General features: G+C 42.5%; 1 protein-coding gene and 1 pseudogene across 3 annotated transcripts in view; one reads left to right on the forward strand and one right to left on the reverse strand.

The window, feature by feature from the left end:
* The window catches only part of ZFP2 (ZFP2 zinc finger protein), a 36,490-nt gene that overhangs the window by 13,191 nt on the left and 4,874 nt on the right, over positions 1-18,425 (forward strand). Inside the window, exons 2-4 of one of the 3 annotated variants that reach the window (XM_025388295.1) lie at positions 3,199-3,334; positions 3,644-3,736; positions 8,706-8,848. In XM_025388295.1, coding sequence (XP_025244080.1) covers positions 8,845-8,848 — 4 coding nt within the window. In that variant the 5' untranslated portion in view covers positions 3,199-3,334; positions 3,644-3,736; positions 8,706-8,844. Of the gene's footprint in view, positions 1-3,198; positions 3,335-3,640; positions 3,737-8,705; positions 8,849-18,425 lie in introns of all 3 variants that reach the window. The other 2 variants (XM_025388296.1, XM_025388297.1) reach the window with 2 other exon arrangements.
* LOC112626323 lies at positions 323-1,249 on the reverse strand (annotated as a pseudogene).

Here is an 18,425-nt window from a genome sequence, read left to right on the forward strand (position 1 = left end):
TGATAAACGACTTTCTTCCAACCCCTACGTCCTCACCACCTGCTTTGTTTGATCTCCAGTAAATAGTGCCGGCTTCCAGAGCTCGGGGCCTTCGCAGCCTCCATACTGGTGTTGGCCCCCGGTCCCACTTTTACTCTTGTCTTTTCTCATTCCTTTGACTTCACCAGACTTCGTAGGCCCCACGGCCTGGGGTTGAGTCTGATCACTCCAACAGAGGTGTAAAGTAGAAAATATCCAGATCTTCAGTACTTTCCTAAAAGGTTCAATTTCTCGGCCACAGGGCAGCAGGCAGATCCTTGCTGCTGTGCCTGGGACAGAGCCACTAAGTCTGCTCCTCAGGACACAAGCCCTTGGGCCCTGAGCTGAGTGCACCTCTCCCTTCCTTTTCTCTTTTCCTTTGCTCCATTTCCCACTCCACAAAGGTGTCAAAGAGACTTGGCCAGGCCTCATCTTCACTGTGGTTGTTGCTGAGGTCAGGGCCAATCACCTGAGTGAAGTTAAGGAACATGTTCCAACTGTCCCAGGAGATGGCCTTGATCCTCAAGGGGTTCTCTGTTAGGAAGTTTAGCCATTGGTCCAATACCAGAGAATTGTTCTGGGTAGAGACTAGTTTCCACAGGACAATGGTTATTTGCCATTGCCAGTGACCACTGCCCTTCTTCAGAGTCCAGGCCAAACTGAAATGTAAACTGGTAGAGATCCTTGACTTTATCCTCTAGTTTGGCTTCTGTTAAGAGGCTAGGGAACCGTGCACAGATTCTGTCACTGCTGTCTGCGCTTAATGCTTTGCAGCCATCAAAAAACTCCTTTCTGGTGAATTTGCACATGGTTGCAGCCTGGAACTTCCAAGCCAAGAGCAGCACTCAAAATTCTGTGGGGTCGACACATAGGTCATTGCAAAAGCGCTCCATGCCTTCCTCCAAAATTGCATCTTCCCGCTCATCCTTGTAGCACCTGAACAGTTCTTCCAACCCCTGCAAGGAAGACTCCTCAACATTGGACTTGGACTCCCTCCCAGCATCTCCCGAGGACTCCCGGGATGTCAGCAGCTGGCAGGCCTCAGTGGCAGCCTCGGCCTTGTTGGTCCTGTTGACGAGGCTGTCTCCACTTGGCTTGCCACAGAGTGGTACTTGCTCCTCACAGTGGCCTGCACCCAGCTACTGTGTGACTCGTTGCTGGGGTCATGGTCTGCATTCTTGCTGCCCAGGGTGGATGAGGGATTCTTAAGCTTGGTTACACACTGGCCCATGGTGCTGGTGGCCTGGCCTCTAGAGTGGCCCCCTCTGGATCGGATACCTCGCTTCCGCTGGCCCATGTACCTCAACATGCCATCAGTCAGAGGAGCCAGCCAACAGCTGCTCCAGAGGTTCCTCCAGTCGAACCCTTTCTGGAAACAACAGTGGCCTGGTGGGTCCAAACCACCTACCATTCCCACTGGGGTTTCCAGGCTCCTTACCCCCGCCGCTGCTGCCTTTTCTTCCACCACTGCCACCGCCTCCTCTTCATCTGCCAAGTTTTTGCCTTTTAATAGGGAAAGTGAACCATCGATGTTTGTCACTATACGTGTGTTAAGTATTTTTCTGGTTATTTATGCTTATTATGTGATCTTATTTCCTTTATTCTCCTTTCTTTACATTTGTTGAACATCTGATGATTTTCTTAGTTCCCTTTCTCCTTGGATAAAATGAAAATTCTGCACTTTTCCTGAAAATACTTGTCAGTGATTTTTTATATATTTTTGTGACTTTGAAATATTGATTAAATAAAAATTAGGGAGAAAATAATAAGAAAGGAAGGGAGGGAGGGAGGAAGGACAATGAACTCTGTGCCTGAGTGTTGACACTTTTTCTGGAGTTCCTAGTCTTGGATATGAAGTACACAAATTTCTTGGAAATCGATGTGCCCTCTCTCTCTCGTATTCAGTCCTCCTCTCTCCACTGCAGTTGACCCTGAAATAACACAAGTTTGAACTACATAGGCCCACATTGATGTGGATTTCTTCCAATAAAAGTTACAATGAGTGTGCCTGCTTCTCCTGCCACCTGCTGTACCTTTGCTACCCGAGACAGCAAGACCAACCTCTCCTCTTCTTCGTCCTCCTCTGCCCTCTGTATGTGAAGAGAAAGACCTTTGTGATGATCCACTTCCATTTAATGAGTATACGTGAAATAACTGTTACGTTATTAGTAAGGCTTCCAGTCAACAGCAGGCTATTAGGAGTTAAGTTTTGGGGGAGTCAAAAGTTATACATGGATTTTAGACTGTGAGGGAGGTTGGTGTCCCTAACCCCCATGTATTCAAGGGTCAGTTGTACTTTCTCCCTTTTCCTTATTTACATATCAGAATGCTCTCTGTCCTTAAATGATGAAAACCTTTTCTATTGCTTTATTTCTATTACCTATTCTTATTTCCATAGTCTCTCATCTTCTTTACAAAAAGTTTTAAGTAATTTATCTGGCCAGACACAGTGGCTCACTCCTGTAATCCCAGCTCTTTGGGAGGCAGAGGCAGGCAGATCACTTGAGGTCAGGAGTTTGAGACCAGCCTGGCCAACGTGGTGAAACTCCATCTCTACCAAAAATACAAAAATTAGCCAGGCGTGGTGGGCACTTGTAATCCCAGCTACTCAGAGGCTGAGGCAGAAGAATTTCTCGAACCCAGGAAGGGGAGGTTGCAGTGAGCCGAGAATGTGCCACTGCACTCCATCCAGCCTGGGCGACAGAGAAGACTTGGTCTCAAAAAAATAAGAAAGAGAAAGGAAAGAAACAAAAGGAACAAGGGCTGGACTGTGACTGTATGTGGCTGATAAATTGCTATCGACCTCATCTGTTCCGTGTCAAGTGTCCTGTGTTTGGTCATCATGTACCATTTAGGGCAGGGATTCCCTCCTTCACCAGTGGGGTGGATAGGAGGTTATCACAACACCACTCCCTCCTCTCCCACGGGAATCTAGAGCAGCCTTTCGTGCCTTTCCCTTTTTCTCACTTACACCTACTCTTCCTGTCCTTACCTCCCAAAACACTTTTTATATCATGTCTCTGGTTATTTCATGGTTCGTTGCAGACGTGTTCTTCCATTTGGAGGGCAGCATGTTTTCTCACACAGATCTTCGTGCCCTGTCCTTTTAGTGCTGCTGGGCTCTTCACTTCCCTCAGAGGGTTTTGTTGGCATAATCCCTTATTGAGGAGGAATTTTTAGTTTCAGGAGTCAGTGACCTTCAAGGATGTGTCTATAGATTTCTCTTGGGAAGAGTGGATTCAAGCAGATTCTTCTCAGAGGATGACCGTGTATGGGGAGGTGATGCTGGAGAACTACAGGAACCTGTTCTCACCGGGTAAGGACTTCTTATAACTCAAAACCCACCTCTTCACACCTTTCCCCCTCAATCCTGTGTGACCTCTGAAATTTATGAATTTGGACTCGAAATCCCTGATCATAAGGCATTGTTTTAGGGTGTTTGCTTGGTGTCCTCTCTTTCAAGGTGGAAGACTGAAATTTTCTGTAGAGAATGGAAAATGGGGAACTTCATAAGCCACACCTTCCTTGTTTCAGAAGCCATGAAGGAGAAAGGATCAGATCTGTGCCAGGATTGGTTTTTAGACTCAGTTCAGAACCCAAAGTTAATGTCTTTCCTCTCAAGCAGGAAATCACCTTTCCAAACCCAGTGTGACTTCCCAGCTGGAACGAGAAGAACTGAGCCTGATGAAAACAGAACTGCCTGACGGTGGCCTTCCAGGTAAGTGCCAGACTGCACAGACTTGTTACATGAGTGTGTCTCTTGGAGGAAAATCACTTCAGAGATTGTTGGGTCTCTGGAGAGACCAGAGCTGCTGGATGTGTGTTCTCAGGTGACACCCGCATTACTGATGGGCCTCATTTCTCTAGGGCTCCCTTATGTCATCTTGCAGGGAGGTGGTGGATTATGAGGAGTAAATGAGTTGTTACATTGATGGCAGTTACCCACTGCCTGGAACATACTGAGCATTTGGTAAATGTTAGCAACCCCTATGTCCTCTTCTGTCTTCCTCTGCACTCTGAATACAATCCCTGTCTTTACACATCTTCTCTGGGCTTGTACTCTCTTTCATGAGTGTTTCCTCTCAGCCATAACGTATATGCATAGCTTCCTTTCCTTCATTCATGTAAACATTTGTAAGCTTTTTCTCCTTCAAAGGAAACTAACATTTCTCTTCCTCTGCGTTGTGTGAGAGTTTTATACAGTCTTCATTTAAAAACATGAAAAATGATGTTAGCCTTGTTTTCATTGCTAGCAGCCTTACATTGTATATACTTTCTTTCTCATTCCCAGAATTCTAATCTGCATTACTACCCATTCAATGCCATTTACCTCAAAATGTTGAATGCTTCTTTATCTTTGTTATCTGGTTTCTAATCCTTACCACAACTTAAGTTTCTGTTTTAGGTGTTACTACTGACTTTTCTCTGCCAAAAAAAAAAAAAAAATGCATTTTACATCTTTGTCTTCTCTGCCATGTGCAAAAGTACCAATCGTGTATTTTTTTTTTTTCTTGAGATGGACTCTTGCTGTGTCACCCAGGCTGGAGTACAGTGGCACAATCTCAGCTCACTGCAAGCTCTGCCTCCCGGGTTCACGCCCTTCTGCTGCATCAGCCTCCTGAGTAGCTGGGACTACAGGCGCCCGCCACCACACCTGGCTAATTTTTTGTATTTTTAGTAGAGACGGGGTTCCACGCTGTTAGCCAGGATGGTCTCGATCTCCTTACCTCGTGATCTGCCTGTCTCGGCCTTCCAAAGTGCTGTGATTACAGGCATGAGCCACTGTTCCCAGCCCCAATCATTTCTTTATATGTATGTTTTTAAATTACAGAGATAGGCAAATATTTAATCTCTAGATAGTATAAAGCTGTCTAAGGTAAAGGAATGAAAGAAATCATTAAAGGAACACAATTATAGGGAAAACCTTGCCCATAACCATCACTGCTGGTTTCCCATAAGTTTTTTAAAGAATGGGATTCTAGGAGAGAAATCACTGGGTAAAAGGATATATCCTTTTTTTTTTTTTTTTTTTTTGAGACAGAGTCTTGCTCTGTCGCCTGGGCTGGAGCGCAGTGGTGTGATCTCAGCTCACTGCAAGCTCTGCCTCCCGGGTTCGTGCCATTCTCCTGCCTCAGCCTCCCGAGTAGCTGGGACTATAGGCACCCACCAGCACACTTGGCTAATTTTTTTTGTATTTTTAGTAGAGACGGGGTTTCACCGTGTTAGCCAGGATGGTCTCAATCTCCTGACCTTGTGATCCGCCTGCCTCGGCCTCCCAAAGTGCTGGGATTACAGGTGTGAGCCACTGTGCCCGGCCAAATATATCCATTTTTTATGACCTTGCTACATATTGTACTGCTTTAGATACTATTTTGTGTTGAATGATAATTTCTTTATTATAAAATGAAAAGTAGTGTTACTTTTATTACAGATTTCTATGGATTTTCTTACTATTGATATTTGTATTTGTCCTTATGTAAATAACCTATGTATTCATGTATCTATTGAGTACTGTTCTTAGCACTGGGACTACAGCAATAAGCACAGCAGGCAAAGTGTTTTTGAAGAGCTTATATGCTCATAGAGGAGACAATAAACTAATAAAGGAAGAAGGAAGGGAGGGAGGGACAGAAGGGAAAGGAAAGGAGGCAGGAAGGGAGGAAATGAATATAACACAGTGATAGGTGTGGTGTGGAAAAATAAAGCAGCATAAGGAAACTACATTAGTTAACTGGAGTGTGATTTTACAGGTTGGTCAGGAAGGGCCTCTCCTTTAATGTGACTTTTGAACAATACTGAAAGTGATGGGCCATGTAGGACAACATTGAGGACCTAGGGAACAGCAGGTGCGAAGGCCCTGAGGTAGGAGATTGCGTGGCATTGTTTGAAGGGGAGAGTGCTAAGAGATACAAAGATTTCTGTAAACCTTATCTTTCAGTCCTTCTGTAAAAAGATCTGTTTGTACTATCATTTTTTAAATTTCTGTGAGCCACTTTCTCATTCTCTCAGTGTTCTTCTTAAATGGCAGTCTTTCTAATGCATGCACTAACTTCACTCATCTGTTTGAGAATATTTCGTTTTTCTTGTTTCTGGTTCTCTGGTATGTATGTGCAGCAGTTTTTTCCGTGTTCCCTAGATTATTTTATTTATGCCATTTTCATCGCTTATTGTCATTCTGGTGGGTTTTCTGCAAGCAGCAGAAGCAAACACATATGTTTTGATACTGTGTTTTCATCTCCCACTTCTTTACCCCCTTCGTGCTTCCCCACCAGGTTAGAACCTAAAGGTTTTCACTTTTTTTTTTTTTTTGGAAGATGCAGTCAGGCTGGAGTGCAGTGGCGCAATCTTGGCTCACTGCAACCTCCACCTCCCGGGTTCAAGCAAATCTCCTGCCTCAACCTCCTGAGTAGCTGGAACTACAGGTGCACACTGCCACACCTGGCTAATTTTTTGCATTTTAGTAGAGCAGGGTTTCACTGTGTTGTCCAGGCTGGTCTGAGCTCAGGCAGTCTGCCCGCCTCAGCCTCCAAAAGTGCTAGGATTATAGGCATGATAGCGGGGAAACCAGCCCCCAATATTTCAACATAGGTTCTTTTCTATTTTACCTAAGTGTCGGCCGGTCTGAGAAATAAAGGGAAAGAGTACAAAAGTGAGAAATTTTAAAGCCAGGTGTCCGGGAGTGACATCACATGTTGGCAGGTTCTGTGATGCCCCCTGAGCCGCAAAACCAGCAAGTTTTTATTAGCGATTTTCAAAGGGGAGGGAGTGTACGAATAGGGTGTGGGTCACAGAGATCACATGCTTCAAAGGCAATAAAATATCACAAGGCAAATGCCAGGGCAAGGTCACAAGGCCAGGATGAAACTAGAATTGCTGATGAAGTTTCATGTCCCACTGTGCACGCATTGTCATTGATAAACATCTTAACAGGAAACAGGGTTCAAGAGCAGAGAACCGGTCTGACTAGAATTCGCCAGGCTGGAATTTCCTAATCGTAGCAAGCCTGGGGGCGCTGCAGGAGACTAGGGCATGTTTCATCCCTATCTACATCTGCCTAAGGCAGACACTCCCAGAGCGGCCATTTCAGAGGCCTCCCCCTGGGAATGCATTCTTTTCCCAGGGCTGTTAATTATTAATATTCCTTACTGGGGAAAGAATTCAGCAATATTTCTCTTACCTGTTTTCGGCAATAAGAGAAACATGACTCTGTCCTGCCTGGCTCCCAGGCAGTCAGACCTAATGGTTATCTCCCTTGTTCCCTGAACATGGCTGTTATCCTGTTCTTTTTTCAAGGTGCCCAGATATCATATTGTTCAAACACACATACTTCACAAACAATTTGTGCAATTAACGCAATCATCACAGGGTCCTGAGGTGACATACATCCTCAGCTTACAAAGATGACGGGATTAAGAGATTAAAATAAAGACAGGCATAGGAAATGATAAGAGTATTGATTGGGGAAGTGATAAATGTCCATGAAATCTTTACAATTTATGTTTAGAGATTGCAGTAAAGACAGGTGTAAGGAATTATAAAAGTATTAATTTGGGGAACTAATAAATGTCCATGAAATCTTCACAATTTATGTTCTTCTGTCATGGCTTGTGCAGGTCCCTCTGTTTGGGATCCCTGACTTCCCACAACAGCATGAGCCACACCGCACCTGGCCCATTTTTTTTTTTTTTTTATTGCATGTCACACTGTATTTTACTCATCATTTTGAATGTCTGTCTTTTTAGCCGGGCATGGTGGCGGGCACCTGTAATCCCAGCTACTCAGGAGGCTGAGGCACGGAGAATCACTTGAACCCAGGAGGCGGAGGTTGCATTAAGCCGAGATCGTGCCACTGCACTCCAGCCTGGGCAACAGAGCAATACTCACTAGTGTGTAGGTTCACCAAATTGTTATTGAACATGTTTTTCTTTATATTCCCTGCCTACGACATTGCCTACATTGGTTTAATTACTTAAACCAATATTTAAGTAGTTAAATATTGGTTGAGTGAATATTGAATGACATCAAGTAGAATTTTCATAAATCTAAGTAGTTAAATATTTGTTGAGTGAATATTGAATGACATCAAGTAGAATTTTCATAAATCTCATGAAAATATAAATTTGAATTTGTGAAATTCATATCAATACAGATTGGATAATTATTGGGATGAGCGAATGAGTGGGCAGGGCAAAACAGCAAAGATGGAGCCCTCAGTACAGTAACATATTGAGGGGGCCCAAGGGTGCTCTGGCAAAGGTGAGGGGTCCAAGGAGGAGGAGAGAACAGGGTCAAAGGGAAAGAGGAGAGCCAAGGTAGAGTATGACAGTGCCAAGTAGGGAATGAAAATGCCTGTTGGACTTGGTGATGAGGGGGTGGCCTGGGACCCAGGGAAGAGCCCATTTAGTGCTGAGCGAAATATGCTGTGAGCAGAAAAGTGAAGGAGAAGCAAGCAAGTGAAGACTTTTAAGTACAGACTGTCGTTTCAACAAGGTCAGCTTCGAAGGAAAAGAAAGAAAGAATAAGAACTCAGAAGAAGCCTGTGGTTTAACAAGAAAAAGACTTGAGTGTATCTAAAAGAGCAGACAGGTGTCCACTGCAGTGGGAGAAACTAAAGAGAGGCAAAAGTTGAATGGAAAGGAGCCTGTAGAACGCAATGATTTGCAAACTCCAGATCTTGTTCTTTCCAGATTTTCTTGGATATTGCTGCCAGATTAATCTGCCATTTAGTCCTCTCATCCTGTCCAAGTCAAGAGGAGAAAGTATTGACTGAGTGCTGTGCCCAGCTCTTCCGCAGCCAGCGTCTCACTCGCTTGACACAAAACGTCTATGGGTAAGTATTGTTACTCGTCTTATGGTGGAAGAAATTGGCTCTGAAAGGTGAAATAGCATGTCAGAATTTGAACACATATCTTTTGTTTTGTTGGTTTTTTACTTTAATGGTAAAGAGTTTAATGGTAATTCTTGCTTTCTTCCCTTGCCCTGCTGTGAATTCTTATTTCCTACTATATTTAGTAAAACTAGAAACTTCTGTATCCTGGCCTAATTTTCTTTTCAGCATAATTTCTTCTTTTTGTACTAAAGTTTTGTCCAGTTGAAAGCTCTGTTAGATTTTTGCTCCTGTTTTACAAAAGATGAATAGAAATTGCAAATCCAGAAGTGCTGTCCCTGGTGCCAGTATTATCATTGTAAACTAGCTAATGTTGAGAAAAGATAGAAATTATTAGTAATGTGGAAAGCAGTGACTTTCAGCCTCTCATTAGTGGTAGTTAGATTTAAATCATGTAATGATGTTCGGTTATGAATGAAACAAAAATTAAGAACATGCATAAAGTATTAGAAACCTACTATCAAAGATTATGTGTAAAAATACAGTTGGGGATTCTAGAATCTTTTTAGCTCTCCGGGAAGCCACCCTAACCATCCCTAAACATGGAAGCCTGCTGTCTGTGTTTCACACATGATTTTGAAAAATGTGGGCAGGTGTGGTGGCTCACGCCTGTAATTTCAGCACTTTGGGAGGCCCAGATGGGCGGATCATGAGGTCAGAAGATCAAGACCATCCTGACCAACATGGTGAAACCCCACCTCTACTGAAATACAAAAAATTAGCCGGGTGTGGTGTTGTGCACCTGTAGTCCCAGCTACTTGGGAGGCTGAGGCAGAGAATTGCTTGAACCTAGGAGGTGGAGGTTGCAGTGAGCCCAGATCGCGCCATTGCACTCTAGCCTGGTGACAGAGTGAGACTCCATCTCAAAAAAAAAAAAAAAAAAATTTCAGCCGGATGTGGTGGCTCACACCTGTAATCCCAGCACTTTGGGAGGCTGAGGCAGGCAGATCTCTTGAGGTCAAGAGTTCGAGACCGGTCTGGCTAACATGGTGAAACCCCGTCTCTACTAAAAATACAAAAATTTGCCAGGCATGGTAGCACACATCTATAATTCTGGCTACTTGGGAGGCTGAGGCACAAGAATCACTTGAACCCAGGAGGCGGAGGTTGCGGTAAGCCGAGATCACACCACTGCACTCCAGCCTGGGCAACATTTCAGAGATGTACTGGGTAACTACTACTCTGTGTATATGTATGTGTGTCCATGTAAACATATGTGTATACATGTATAGAAACACACAGAGAATTTATATAGTTAGAGTCTCTACCTGCATGCTCACATGAGCCTCACTGATGTTTAACATGTACACATATCTTTGCTTCCATTACTAGGAAAACTGATCTAAAATACTATAATGAGTGTAGAAGTATTCAAAAAGGTCATTCTTCCTTAAATAAGACAGGCCCACTGCTGCCCCAGGGCCTCAGCACTGGCTGTTACCCTGTCTGGGAAGCTCTCCCTTAGATAGTCCTATGACTTCCTCTCTTAGTCCCCCGAAGTCTTGGTTTAAATGTCACCTTTTCAGTGAGGCCTTTCCTTATGACCCAGTTTAAAATTGCAGACCTTTCCTCTCACCCATCATGTTCCCTATATCCATTTAAATGCTTTTATTGTTTTTCTATAAGGTATACCACTTAAAATACTAAGGATTTTCTTACTATCTTCCTTTCTCTTGCTAAAATATGTTTCATAAGGGCAGACATTTTTTCTGTTTATTGCTCTATCCTGAGCACCTAGAACAGTACCTGGGGCTTGATAAGTATTTATTGAATGAATGATTTATCATGTTCAAAAAATCAGTTTGACTGCTATATGGAGAGAATGCATTGTAGGGTAGCAAGAGTTTAAATAGAAAATCCAGACAGATGGGTATAGAAATAGTCTAGTTGGGTGTTAGGAGTAGCTTAACTGTTACCCAGAGGATGGAAGAAATATAAAAGGAGAAAAGAAATAAATCAACTTGCCCTTTTCAGGAAGCATGGGACCTGCTTGCTGCCCAGTCACATCCCACACACCAATACTGTGCAAGCTCCCAGCCTCTGCTATGGCTTTTGCCAGCCATATGTACTAAGGGGTCTGTGACAGACCAGACACCTCGGTCTGGAGACGCTTGTTCGTGTCTTGATGAGTATCAAAGTTATATAAATCCTATAAGTTAATGAGGGAAGGCAGAAAAAACATTCCAAGCCATTAAGGGAGTATTGAGTATTTCTAGTATTATTACTCAAAAGTCTTGTTTAGGCAAAAAGGAAAGGCAGAGAGAACTGTATGTTGCTTAATGTAAAATATTAATAATGGTAATGATAACAGCTAATAATCACTGGATCTTTATTACATCCAAGCATAATGCTATGTGCTGTATCAATGAGATAGTAAAATGTCAAGGATCTGAAACATTGTTTAATCCTGGAAGAGCTAGTTTCTGACCTATAATGCTCAGGTTCCAAGCCCACAATACTCCATCAGTTCTGAGTAAAGCCACCCTAACCAAGCCTACAGCACTTCATCAGTTCTGAGTAAAGCCACCCTAACCAAGCCCACAGCACTTCATCAGTTCTGAGTAAAGCCACCCTAACGATTTTCATTTTGTAGGTAGACAGTTATATAATTTGGGAAAAATTAAAATTTTCCCCCATCTCAGTTGCCATATGGGTCACACTTTTGAAATAACATTAAATAGTAGTAGTAATAGTAAGCACCTTTTTCTTGGTTCTGTTACTAGAGAGAATTCTTCTAGGGTTTTATTTTTATTCTTGGTGCAATGCTAATATTTTTGTTTTTGAATCAGGAATGGATGAAGGATACCAATTGAATACTTCTGAAGCATCCAGCAGGTTGATCATATGACCTATGACCTATTAATATGATAGTAATAGATTCTTAACAGTGAACCATTCTTTATTTCCTGGATAAATCCTCCTTCGTCCTAGTTATACTCTTGATGTCGAAGCAACCAGCATTGTTTAAAAACATTAAGAGTTCTGGCTCTGACATTACAATGACTTAACAGGGTGGGTCTGCTGGTGACAAATTCTCTTAGTTTTCTTCCATATGAGAATGTCTCTATTTCACCTTCATTCCTGAAAGATTTTTGCTAATATAGAACTCTAGGTTTGTGGTTGTTTTCTTTCAGCACTTTGAAATAATTAGTCCGCTTCCTTCTGGCATCCATGGTTTCTGATGAGAAATTCAGTTATTCATATTTTTGCCCCACCACCAAGTAGTGTATCAATTTTCCTTGGTTGCTGTCAAGATTGTTTTGTACTTCCATTTTTAGAATTTATTTATGGCTGGGCATGGTGGTTCACGCCTGTAATCTCAGCACTTTGGGAGGTGAAGGCAGGCGGATCACTTGAGGCCAGGAGTTTGAGACCGGCCTGGGTAGAACACAGCGAAACCCTTTCTCTGAGAAAAATACAAAACTACTTGGGTGTGGTAGTGTATGCCTGTAGTCCCAGCTACTTGGGAGGCTGAAGCACGGGAATCACTTGAACCCAGGAGGTGAAGGTTGCAGTGAGCCAAGGTTGTACCACTGCACTTCAGCCTGGGCGACAGAGTGGACTCTTATCTCAAAAAAAAAAAAAAAAAAAATTGATTTTGATGCATCTGGGCATGGATTTCTTTGGGTTGACCCTGTACCTATAGGTTGAAGTCTTTTGTCAAATATAAGTTTTTAGCCATGATTTCTTCAAATACTTTTTCAGCACCAAACATTTTCTCCTTCTGTGGGACTCCAGTGAGACAAATATTAGATCTTTTGTTGCCCCATACATCCCTGAGGTGCTCTTCATCTGTATTTTTTCTCAGATCTTTTCTGTGTTGTTCAGATTGAATAATTTCTTTTAATCTGTCTTCAAGTTATTTCCTGTTTTCACCCTTCTGCTGTTGAACCTATTTAGCAAGATTTCTATTTTCCGTATCAATAAATAAATGTTTATATATTAAAAATACTGTAGGGTCGGGCGTAGTGGCTCACGCCTGTAATCCCAGCACTTTGGGAGGCTGAGGCTGGTGGGTCATGAGGTTGGGATATCAAGACCAGCCTGACCAACAGAGTGAAGCCCTGTCTTTACTAAAAATACAAAAATTAGCTGGGCATGGTGGTGCACACCTGTAGTCCCAGCTACTCGGGAGGCTGAGGTAGGAGAATCGCTTGAACCCGGGAGGTGGAGGTTGCTGTGAGCTGAGATTGCACCAATGCACTCCAGCAGCTTGGGCAACAGAGTGAGACTTCGTCTCAAAAAAAAAAAAAAAAAAAACCTGTATATTTTTCACTTCCAGAATTTCCACTTAGTTCTTTTTTATATGCTCATTTCTTTAGAGTGTGTTCACTCAACTTGTTGGAACAAGTAAGGCAGCTGCTTTAAAGTCCTTGTAAGATCATGGTATCATCTCACTTGATGTCTGTTGGTTATCTTTTCCCATGTAAGTTGAAATGTTCCTGGGTCTTTATATTCTCAGTGACTTCAAAAGGCATCATGGGCATTTAGGATGTAATGTTATAAAACTCTATGACTTCTTGAAATCCAAAAGAAAATGTTGATATTTTTGTTTTAGCAGGCAGTCAACCTGGTTGAGCTCAAGAATACCAAGTCCAAACAGCTTTCTGTGGGTTGTGGTTTCTATGTCAGTTTAGTTGTCAGAGACTTCACATTGTTGCTTGAATCTTGCTCACATGTGTGTCACTCTGTGGCCAATATGGAATTTAAGCAGCAGACCCTCTTATTCTCAGAGTCCATGTATGCTGCTTAGGGGGTCAGATTCAGGCATACGTATCTCACAGGTGAGCCCAGGAGTTCTTAAATAACTTCCAGGGTGATTTTCCCAAATTCTTCCCTGTCTATGTCCGCAGTAGTTTCAGGTTCCCTGTGGCTCTCCTTTTTACTCTTCTGGCTACAATGCAGGGGCCTGTAGTTGCCCCACTTTGCTGTGACTTCCAGTGACTGTTCTTATGCAGAGCCAAGCAGCAGGAAGACAAAGAGAAGATGAAGCAGGGCTTCTCACTACCCTTCTTGGGACCACAGCTCCCTTGCTTGGGGAAGAAGGACCCTCTCCTCATGGTTTTGGGCTCCTGTCAGCTTGCAGTGACACTGCTGTTGCAGCAGCCACCAGAGGATTGCTTAGGTGCTGGGGTGCAACAGAACAAAGAAAGGGAAGAAAATAGGCAATTCCCCCTGCTGTCTCTAAACCTTAGAAGTCCTTTTCCTGCTCCATGAACCGGCCTTAGAGCTTTTCCTGGAGAACCTCCTCTGCCTTCTCCTGCCTCAGTGCCTGTTTTCAGATTGCTGTATAAATTTAATACAGAAGGCAGCTGAGGAAAAAAAGGTAAGCTCACCACTGGTTCAGTGGTACTTTGGATTTTGGTCTTCCTCCCCAGTTCACCTGCTACTGTTTACTTTTCAGGGCCCTCAGATAATTGCTTCATGCTTTCTGTTCAGGTTTATCAGTGAAAGAGACATGGTGGAACAGGCCTACTCCACCTTATCAGGAAGAGGATCCGCCACTTGGGTTTTAATTTGATCTTCTTTGTCTAACTTCTTAAGGTGGAAACAAAGGTCACAGATTATGGGCCATTCTTATCTACTGTAAAAACATTTAAAGCTATATAATTTCCTCTAAGCATTGCTTTGGCTATAACACATAAAATATTATCTCATTCCATTGTGATTTCTTCTTTGACCTGTCAGAATTTACAAATTCACTGCTTAATTTTCAGACATAAGGATTTCCCAAATAGTTGAAATGTAATTCTTTAGGTGTCTTTTTTTTAAATTGTAATGTTTTGTGTTTGTGTGTGTGTGTACCACATACGTAACATAAGATTTGCCATTTTAGCCATTTTTAGTGTATAATTTTTTGGAGGCATTTAAATACATTCACATTGTTGTGGAACCAGCACCACTATCCATCTCCAGAACTTTTTCATCTTTCCTAATGAAAATCTGTATACCCTTTAAGCAGTAGCATCCCATTCCCCACTTCCTCCAGCCCCTGGTAACCTCTGCTTTCTGCCTCTATGAATTTGACTACTCTGGATACCTCACATAAGTGGAATCATGCAATATTTGTCTTTTTGTGACTGGCTTATTTCACTTAGCATGTCTTCAAGGTTCATCCTTGAAGTGGATTCAGCATTTCACTGCCAGTTTTTACATACTCAAACTAACTTCCTCACTCAGGTTTATTTTTTGTTCAAATTGAATATCTAAATAACAGCAAAAATGGTTTAGGAGTACCGTTGTTACTGAGTCTTTCCTATTTAAGACTGTGTTTTGCGTTTCTCTGCACAGGTATGGAGTGCTGACCATGTGGAGTTCTTGAGTCACGTCAGTCTGCCCTCGGTTCTCGCAGGCATGGCCCCATTGTCTTTCAGCATCCTGTGTTCCTGAGAAAATCTCTTCTGCCAGTTTTTAAAAAATTTGTAGCTAATCTTTTTTTTTTTTTCATAAGCATCAACTCCTCAGAACTTTTAAGTCTAAATTCCATGAAGGTATACTGAATCCTACTATTAAGTTTTCTGTAGTACAAAAATATGTTTGAACTTAAAATGATTAATATTTTCCAGAATAGCAAATACTTTGCTCTTTTTCTAATTTGATTTTTGAAATACACAGAAGAATGTGTAAAATCTGTACTGTTCAAATACTCTTCTAAGCCCTTTATAAATATCAACTAACTTTTGTTCTTATATCAGCACTATAAGATAGGTACCATTTAACAGATTTGGACAATAGAGCACAGAGAGGTTAAGAAACCTGCCCAAGGTGCGGTGGCTCGCGCCTGTAATCCCAGCACTTTGGGAGGCCAAGGTGGGCGGGTCATGAGGTCAGGAGCTCAAGACCATCTTGGCTAACACGGTGAAACCCCGTCTCTACTAAAAATACAAAAAATTAGCCGGCATGGTGGCGGGTGCCTATAGTCCCAGCTACTCGGGAGGCTGAGGCAGGAGAAGGGCGTGAACCTGGGAAGCAGAGCTTGCGGTGAGCCAAGATCATGCAACTGCCCTCCAGTCTGGGCAACAGAGCAAGACTCTCAAAAAAAAAAAAAACCTGCCCAAAGTCACACAGCTAATAGTGGCGGAGCTCCAGAGTTCATTTTGAGTTCATTAACTCAGAAGTCCAAAGTTTCATCTTAGCGTTATCGTAACCACTGTACCCTTCTGTTTCTCTGCTTCTCTTTTTAGTTAATAACGATAAAGACAAATGAAGAAAAAAGAAAGCAGGCCAGGCACAGGGATTCGCACCTGTAATCCCAGCACTTTGGGAGGCCAAGGTGGGTGGATCACCTGAGGTCAGGAGTTCAAGATCAGCCTGGCCAACATGGTGAAACCCCATCTCTACTAAAAAGACACAATTAGGCATGGTGGTGCATGCCTGTAGTCCCTGTAGTCCCAGCTACTTGGGAGGCTGAGGCAGGAGAATCACCGGAACCCAGGAGGCGGAGGTTGCAGTGAGCCAAGATAGAGCCATTGCACTCCAGCCTGGGTGACAAGAGCAAAACTCCATCTCAAAATAATAATAACAACAACAATAATAATACATAGTAATAATAATAAAGCAGATATCCAGTTACCAGAGCCCAGGTGAAGAAACAGAACATTGCTAGTGCCATGGAAATGCTTGGTGTGCATCTCCTCATTCACATCCTTTTACTTCTCTCTATCCAAAATATAACCATTATTCTAACTTTTGTGATACTTCCTTTCCCTCTCCTTATAGTATTGCCATTTATCATTGAATCTGCAAACAATATATTTGGTTTTGGTCTGTTTTAAAACTTTAAATTGAATCTTTTATATATATATACACACACACACACACACACACATATATATATTATGTGCCTTTGCTTATTCATTCATATTGATATGTGTAGCTTTAGTTTATTAATATTTGCTGTTGTCAGTTATTCCATTGTATAAACACTTGACAATCTTGTTGTCTATTTTTTGATGACAGGCATTTGTGTTGTTTCCAATTTTTGCTGTTGTACACAATGCTACGTGAAGAATCATGAATTCTCATACTGTTGCAAGGTAGAGTTACCTAAGTATATGTACCTAGTAGTAGACTTGCTAAATCAGCCAGTGTGCTTGCTCTAGGTTGTACTAAACTATTTTTCAAATGCTTGAATCAGATTGTATTTCCACCAGGAGTATGTGGAAGTTCCCATTACTGCATCTTTCCAAAATCTGAAGCTGTCAGTTTGAATTTTTACGTTTTATTACTTGGGCGAATGTGGTAATGGTATCTTGTTGCAGCTTTAATCAGCTTTCCCTTGGTTACTGTTGAGATTGGGCATCTTTGCTTATGTTTGCAGACCATTCAGGTTTCCTTTTCTTAAGTGCTTATTCAAGTCTTTTGCCCATTTTTCTAGTGGGCTTGGTGTTTCATAAGCGTTATTTTCCAAGTCTCCATTCTAGTTTTTTGTGGGTCATATGTTGTAAATATTTTCTCCCAGTAGGTAGTTTCTATTTTTTTAGCTTTTATTTTTATTTTTGTATTTTGAGACAGGATCTTGCTCTGTCACCCAGGCTAGAGTGCAGTGGCACCATCTCAACTTACTGCAAGCTCCGCCTCCCAGGTTCACACCATTCTCCTGCCTCAGCCTCCTAGTAGCTGGGACTATAGGTGTGCGCCACCATGCCTGGCTAATTTTTTGTATTTTTAGTAGAGACGGGGTTTCACTGTGTTAGCCAGGATGGTCTCAATCTCCTGACCTCGTGATCCGCCTGCCTTGGCCTCCCAAAGTGCTGGGATTCCAGGCGTGAGCCACCGCGCCCGGGCACCTGCTGGTATTTTCATACTGAGTCTGAAAGGTCCTCTGTTTGGGGTCACTTGGTGGTTTTGGAGGTGGGGACTGCTGGACTTTCCACTTTTTCTCTCTTTTCACGTAAGCAGATCAGGTTGGAAGAAAGAGGCCTGGTTAATGCATATTTCTTGCTTCACAGGAAAGCTTGTGCCCATAGGCCTTTGGTTTGTTTGTTCAGTTGAGCTCTCTCTGTTGACTTTGATCAGCAGTCAAAAAGCTGATTCTCAGGTTGCAGTTCCAGCCCCCTACCCCTTATTTTGTCTGGGATAAGAAATAGGATCTAAGAAAATGGAAGTCTGAGTAGCTGCAAGGTCCTTTTCCAGCCTCCTCTCAAACAGTTCAGCAGATGCCCTTGCCTGTCCCTACCACCAGTTCTCATCTTTAAGGAATGGATATTTAGGAAGTAGGAGGATCCTTTAGGACTGTCTTACCCCTGTGAATAAGTTACAGCCTGCTTAAAGTTTAAGGGGAAGAAACCTCTAGATTGTGTCATCCTCCCTTTAAGTTTCATGTATGTTCTGGTACTTTATGTTCCAGAGGAGTATATTCCCAAAGGGTAGTTTACATACTGTATTAGTCTGTCCTCACATTGCTATAAAGAAACACCTGAGACTAGGTAATTTATTCATTTGTTTATTTATTTATTTATTTGAGATGTAGTTTCGCTTTTGTCACCCAGGCTAGAGAGCGATGGCGCAATTTTGGCTC

Source organism: Theropithecus gelada, chromosome 6, assembly GCF_003255815.1.
Source record: "Theropithecus gelada isolate Dixy chromosome 6, Tgel_1.0, whole genome shotgun sequence".
In the NCBI taxonomy this organism is placed as follows: domain Eukaryota; kingdom Metazoa; phylum Chordata; class Mammalia; order Primates; family Cercopithecidae; genus Theropithecus; species Theropithecus gelada.